We start from the raw sequence: 7,338 nt of genomic DNA, 5'->3' as shown, positions 1-7,338 counted from the left end.
AAAAAATAGTAGTTTATGCCCGCTAACAGATTAACTGAGTCAAGAAAAGATCATCAGTGGATTTTCAAAACACTGAGTAAAAGGCTGGGAGAGAACAGATATTCACACTGTGTTCAACTATCACTTTAGAGATCAACTTATCAATGGCAAAAGAGAACAGGGTACCTTTCCAATGAAGCAGTGTGGTGGGCACCCTAACAACCAAGTGATAAACCTGTCTGAATGAGGCAGAGAGTGGACCTGATGTGTGTTGGGAGGTGATCCACCTGGAAGTGCACAACCCTGTCTGCTTGTATTCTTGCCAAAACTGCTCACCCTGAATCTATTCATAAGAAAATAATTAAGCAAATTCACGAGACACATTCTACAAGACAAGTGGCTGGTCATTTAAAAAAAAAAAAAAAGATGTGTGAGGTGTTGCTCTAGATTAAGGAGACCAAAGAGACAGGACAACCAAATGCAATGCAGACACACTGCCCGAATCCTGGGTTTCTTAAAACAACAAAAAAAAATCAAAACATAAAAAAATACTATAAAGCAGGGGTCTCCAACCCTGGGCTGCAGACCAGTCCATGGCCTGTTAGGAGCCGGGCCGCACAGCAGGAGGTGAGATGAGCAGCAAGCATTACTGCCTGAGCTCCTCCTGTCAGATCAGCGGCAGCATCAGATTCTCATAGCAGGGCAAACCCTATTGTGAACTGTGCATGCGAGGGATCTAGATTGCAGGTTGCACTCTCCTTACGTCCCTAATGCCAAAGAGGTTTTGAGGATCGCTGCTATAAATGGCATTTTGGGGACAAGAGAGGAAATTATAATATAAACTATAGGTGAGATCATTTTAAATCTGTATTCTATTTGTTGGGGTGATTTTACAAAGACATTCTGGGGCAACTGGAGCAATTCTAATACAGACCAGATATTAGATTCTACTATAGAATTACTGTTAGTCTCACAGCTGTTGATAATGGCATTGCGGTTATATGGAAGTCTTTTCAAGAGAGGCTTAATGAAATATTTAGGGGTAGAATGTCACAATGACTACATGGAAACAGTTCCATGCAGCAAACAGTTCAAACAACTTACATGAAAACAGTTCAGGAAAAAAATAGATATGTAACAAGGTTTACATCCATTAAGTGTTTGCCAAAACTCTAAGAACTGATCAGTCTGGGTGGTAGTTATCTGGGTGTTCACTGCAATGTTCTTTCCACTTTCTGTTTGAAGTTCTTCAATATGAACGTGAAAGGGAACAGTACATTCCTCTGGGTTCCGGACGAATTATTAAAATGCTGCAGATCAATGCTCCTGCGTTAAGGCTTCCCTCCTGCTCACCTTGTTTTCTGCTCTTGCTTTATTTTCATCTGTCTGACTCACAGTGGCTTCTGGCAATGCTACGGCTTTTTCTTTGAACAGATCTCCTTCATCGTCACCAAAGATATCGGCAGTGGATTGGACTTTGCCTTTAAAAAATACCAAGGCATAAAATGACACTAACGTCAAACATCCTATCACAAAATTCACAGATTAAAAAATTCTTCCCTCCTGAAGAATAAACATAAAAAGTTATGTTGTTTCTTGATTAGGTATAAAGAAACAGTAAGTGGAACTATACTCTTCCCTTGGAATTTTTCAAAGAGCATAGTAGCAGCTCAGTTGAAAGACAGAACAGATGGTTTATCCACGTGGCTGACATGCTTATCCAAGTAGCCATCTCCTGTGCTTAGAGTAGCTTGGACTGGCTTACAAGGTGAAGAGAGATCTAGAGGAAGAAAGATCATTTAAGAGGGCCACCAAGTCAATCATCTAACCAATCTGAGAAATGAAGGCTTGGCTCCTGCTTTAAAAAAAATCAAACTGTACAAAAGCAGATAAAAGCAAATACTGAAATCCTCTCATAATTCCACCGTTCTACTCAGACAAGATGAACATTGGGAACAGTTCAGCATACATGCTTCTAATTCCCCCAAAGAATGTACTAATGAATTAACTTTAGCTATTTAGAAGATAATTTGAACAATGTGTCTTACCATTTGTGTTTTCCACTGAATGTACCTATAAAATCTTCCCAAGTTAGTAAGCATAGACCCCTTTCTTTTTAACAGTCACACAACATTCCACTGAATAGAAGGGCCATAGCTTACTCTACTGATAAATATTTGGGAGGTTTCCAACCTTTCACCACCATAAGCACTGCTGTACTGAATGGGGCATGTGTTGCTGAAATGAGGTCACTGACTCATGAATGTCCGAAGAGACTAGGAGTTGTCAAAGAAAGCAGCATCAATTTACTAGTGATTCTAAATCACTTCTCAAAGATATCCACTAAGTGAGAGTCCTATGGAGCTACAAAAAGCACTACTACCTTCATTCACTGTCATCTTCACTGAGACCTGCGTGCATTCCACATCTGTTTGCACTCTTTCGAGATTAACTAGGCTATCGTTTTCCCTCGCACTTCGGCTTCCATCCTTACTTTCTACACCTAACGCTGGAAAAGGACAGTAAGTCCAGACAGCCTGCTTCTAAATGCATTCTGGTTCCATCCATTCCTATGCCATCCTTTTTTATTTTTTCAAGTTGCTGAAAATCATGTGCACCTTAGGGATCTACCTTTCTTTTCTGGAAGAGCAGTCAGTGGATCTAAGTCTTGCTATTCCAAGTGTGATCTACAGTCCATGAAGCTTGCCGGAAATGTAAATTCTCAGGCCCCACCTGGACCTACTGAATCGGAATCTTCATTTTGACAAAAGCCCCTGGGAGATTCATCCACACATTTAAAAACAAATGATTTACAGGAATGACTTGAGGACACAGGACTTACATTTAAGAGGAAAAGAGAGGAGAATGCCAAAGTGGCCAAGGGGATGAAAACTCCATCATCTGAGGAAAGACCAAGGCCACCTGAGCTTTTTGGCAGAGAAAGGAGAAGCTGGGAAATAAATGGCCAGCACACACCATGCTGCTCATGTAATTAATTGACTAAGGTCAGCTGGAAGAAAGTATGATTAAAACTTTACAATACCAAAGGTCAGAACTGGAAATTGCAAGCAAAAATTATAGGGAAAAGGATTTCAGCTCTCTATAAGGAAAATAATCACAGTAATTAGCTTACAGAGCAGAAAAGATTGGTTCACAAAACAGACCTCCCAGGCACCACACCTACGTAAGTACAGACACAACAACTCAATGACGGGAACGCTGGAGAAGGGATTCTGGTACTGTAAGAGATACAGAACTAGGTGAGCTTATGTTCTTTTTAGGTAACGTTCTTTTTCTGGCTGAAGTCCCAGAAACAGAGGCAGGAACACGTACCTGTTTTGGAAGGTTTGCTGCGGGGTGTCGAGAAAAAGTCGTCATCATCATCACCATCATCATCATCGAAGAGGCCAGTGGGAGGGGGAACGTAGGGGCTTTTCCTTGGAGTGGGTTGCTCAGGCTTCTGTGGCTCCTTCAGTGATGGAACGGAGGCAGCATCAAACACATCCATGTCTCCTGTGGGTGGAGGGACAAGACAGCCACAGCTGTGAGCCAGTGTGGGCCTGTTGAATTTACAGAAAAAAATTATCACCCACCAAAAACTTATGATTTCGGTTAAGCCACAAAATGCATTAACAGGGCCCAATAGCCTCCATCCATTACTGCTACAGAATATCTCACAATGGAGAATCACCAGGTCACTCAAACACAAGAAAGTCCAAGGCCACTGAGCTCTAGGAGAATAAGAGCTAATATCAGTAAATGAGCTCTTTCTATAAGCTGCTCAAAGCCCTTTGAAGCTCCCAGGTACTTCCTCGTCTCCAGCCAGGCTTTAGAAGATGATAGTTTTGAAAATGAAAAAACAGTATTTGTGTAGTTTTTAGAAAACAAACCTAAGTTATGTTACCTAAAAATACAGAAACAGCTCCTGCTGGGATTTTCTTTCCAGGTTTGGATGATGAAGACTCTAGAATGAGAAACAAGGAGTAACCATTTCCTTGCTATTTTCTTCCTGAAATACGTGCAATGTAAAACACAGCTAGTACCAGACCATTTGAAACCACTTTTTCCTGAACAAGCCATTTTAAAATTCTGTAGTGTTTTCTTCTCTACCAATGTCAGGACTTTTTTTGGGGATTAACACAATCTGAGCTGTGACTCCAATGGAAGAGCGTGCTGACTGTCTTGAAGCCACAGCAGTGGGTCAGCTGGGGGACACCAAGGGAGGTGGTGAGCACAGCTGGCAGAGGCAGGGACAGCATGACCAGGGCTCCCCCAAACAGTTCCACCTCTACCCATTCCAGTTGGTTGAGAATGAACAAGAAAAAAAGAACCACGAAAACGTGTGAGTCATCAGTAAAAAAATAAAGACATAAGAGCAAAGGGGGAAACCAAGCAAGTCACTGATGCCAAAACGTGCACAGCAGAAAGCAGAGGAGAGCCAGGCTAGCAGCCCGCACAGCATGCACAAGGAGCGGCCTCCAAGGCCCAGCTCTGATGCGTGTGCCCGAGACTCAGCGCTTAGAATCACTAATTCCCAAGTCCCGAGAACTAACACAAACCTATTGAGTAACCTTTGTAGGTTATAAAATATATTTCTATTTGTGTTTTTAAAAAACTGCACCAATGGGCCAGGTGCAGTGGCTCATGCCTGTATTCCCAGCATTTTGCGAGGCCAAGGCGGATGATCACTTGAGGATAGGAGTTTAAGACCAGCCTGGCCAACTGTCCAACACGGTGAAACCCCGTCTCTACTAAAAATACAAAACAAAAAAAAAAACAAAAACAAAAACTACACAGATGATTTTAATGCACACTCGGTTGGGGAAATTACTGGTCTCCAACTTATATACAGAATGTTAAAAATGTTTCTTTAAATTAAACTTCATTTAATGAAAACCATCCTCAACATTGCTCTAGGGTACTTTTCTTGTCTGACTTTTTATGAGTTCTCTCCTAACAAAGAGGCAAGACTGTGATATGGGTTTACAGATGGTACTCTGTTTTTTCCAAGACATGAATTAGTGAAGATGAATTCCTTTCAACTGGACCACAGTAAAAAGCTTCCTGCTTAACACAGAAACAAGGCTTGGGAACAACCTCAGGGTTCCATCTCCTAGTGAGAAAGACAGGTTCGGAACTCTGCACACCGAGACGCAGCTGACCAGCCCCAGCTTACCCTCCTTAACAGAGGCTCCAGCTTGCCGATCCTGCGGGGCTTCCGTGAAGAGGTCGCTCTGGTTATAATAAGGTATATGACAAAGAATTCAAAAAACCAGGAGAAAGCATAGCTGCATTTGAGGATTTCTAAGGAAAAATAACCTACAAGATTTAAAGCTACGTATTTACTACTCTGCCAGAAAATCAGTTGCCAAGTGATAACTATGGCAAAATCAGACCCTAAAATAATTTAGGCCTGTCCAGGAATTAAAAACAAACATGGAAGACTACAGATAAGGCAAGAAACAATCACCTAATAATTATTCACATTAACACGTGCACATCTTCTCCTCACCTAACAAAGGATAGAAGGATACAGTATTTCTCACTCTGTGGTTCTTAGTTCAAAATGTCCCAGAATATGAAAATAGAAGCAACTTCCAACTGAGAAGCTGTTTTTCCCCCACTAAACAAACAAAGCCTATTTCTTCCCTGTGGACCCCTGACACAGCTAGCTGCAGGGTGTGTTGCTGGGTGCCATGGACTCACCTCCTCGTCCTCATCATCAAAGAGCCCCTTGCCCCCACTGAACAGGCCGCCTCCAGAGCCAAATGGCGAGAAGTCCTCGTCGGTCAGCCTGGGGGGTGCGAATAAGTTATCCTCTTCATCTAGCAAACAGAAAGCAATGTTTTGTAGGGAGTATTAAAGATGGGTCTAGAACTCAAATTCCCAGGTTGGCATCTGCAATGTCTCCAAACTGGCATGGAGTTTATCTGACCCTATTTAACAAAGTGCGAGGCAGTCTGATGAATTTCCCACTAAACCCCTGGCACGGTCCACTGACGCCCTAAAAAGGCTCTCGGGGCCCCCACTCTCAAGTCTGTCAATGTCTGCAGCAGACAGCATTCATTCTCTAGGCCAGCACCCTTGATCTACATTTACTCTGAAGCAAGCATTCGGGTCAGATGCCACATTCAAGACCCATTCCCCAACCAATCTGGGGGAAGGAAGGGCAGACTAAACAAAGGCATCTGCAGACTGACACAGGGACAAGTGGAATGTAATGGACATGGCTGTTTAATAGGAAAATGCCTGGTATATCCTTTATTGAAAACAAATGCTAGAGATCTCTAAGTTTCTATATTTCCAAAGAATTCTAGAAAGATAAGAAATGATTGCTGTAAAATCTAATAAATCAAATCTCTACAGAAACTTTTACTCCATACCCACATCTCCTCCCAGCACCCCAAAACATGCCTTCCGAAGCTTTTGTTTGTTTTTGAGACAGAGTCTCGTACTGTCACCCGGGCTGGAATGCAGTGGCAGGATCAAGGCTCACTGCAACCTCTGCCTCCAGGGTTCAAGCGATTCTCCTGCCTCAGCCTCCCAAGTAGCTGGGACTAGAGGCACCCACCAGCACACCAAGCTCATTTTTTGTATTTTTATTAGAAATGGGGTTTCACTATGTTGGCCGGGCTGGTCTTAAACTCCTGACCTCGTGATCCGCCTGCCTGGGCCTCTCAAAGCGCTGGGATTACAGGCGCGAGCCACCGCGCCCAGCCCAGAGGCTTTAGAAAAGTAAATGGAGACAGACCCATTTGGCAGCGGGAAAACAGCATGTAAAGCAGTACTTCATGAATTATGTAAGCAACATTCCTGTGTCAACAGGCTCCTAAAATAACAGAATTGAGGGAAAAGGCCCACCGTCTGAAGGAGTTCTCCTTTCCTTCTTCTCTTTGAGTGTCTTCCGAGGTTTTGCTTCTCCTGAGGATAAGGCTTGAACAACAGTTCACAGTTTTAATAGTACTAAGTCCTCCCTCAGTATACACATCCTGGTTCTTTCCACGTCTGTCATCCTCATAACTCACAGCTAAGACCAAGATGTCTGCCTTTCATCTCAGCTCCACCAAAGCACTGAACCCCCTGGCCCTGCCCACAGTGGGCACTCAAGAGTCTCTTTGTAAGGCAGAAGCCTTCTGCTTTCATACCAGGCTCACGTGCATAACAGGATTGTATTTGTTGAAAGAATTATTATGTTATCTTTATACTTTGTTCTATAAGTAGAATATGCTATATGGCACATTCTTATGTGCTCAAAATATAGGAGTAAATATTCAGCCAGGAATTCTTAAGCTGTTGCCCATGGTTCTCTGGAGTTTCCATTAATCCCCTGAAATTATATGTAAAGTGTTATCTACATGT

At 42.7% G+C, this 7,338-nt stretch overlaps 1 protein-coding gene across 1 annotated transcript in view; it reads right to left on the bottom strand.

The window, feature by feature from the left end:
• Window positions 1–6,916, bottom strand: part of LOC116464491 (WASH complex subunit 2-like) — a gene marked incomplete at its 5' end in the record, with an annotated part of 14,187 nt that extends 7,271 nt beyond the window's left edge. The window contains 6 exons of the mRNA XM_032147752.2: window positions 1,333–1,460; window positions 3,313–3,492; window positions 3,884–3,943; window positions 5,156–5,213; window positions 5,686–5,804; window positions 6,841–6,916. Of these exons, the coding sequence (XP_032003643.2) occupies window positions 1,333–1,460; window positions 3,313–3,492; window positions 3,884–3,943; window positions 5,156–5,213; window positions 5,686–5,804; window positions 6,841–6,916 (621 nt within the window). The remainder of the gene's footprint in view (window positions 1–1,332; window positions 1,461–3,312; window positions 3,493–3,883; window positions 3,944–5,155; window positions 5,214–5,685; window positions 5,805–6,840) is intronic.
• Window positions 6,917–7,338: the final 422 nt, after the last annotated feature.

Source organism: Hylobates moloch, unplaced genomic scaffold (genome assembly GCF_009828535.3).
Source record: "Hylobates moloch isolate HMO894 unplaced genomic scaffold, HMol_V3 SCAFFOLD_823, whole genome shotgun sequence".
NCBI lineage: Eukaryota > Metazoa > Chordata > Mammalia > Primates > Hylobatidae > Hylobates > Hylobates moloch.
The sequence above is the reverse complement of the archived record's forward strand: the minus strand, read 5'-3'. Positions and strand labels throughout refer to the sequence as shown.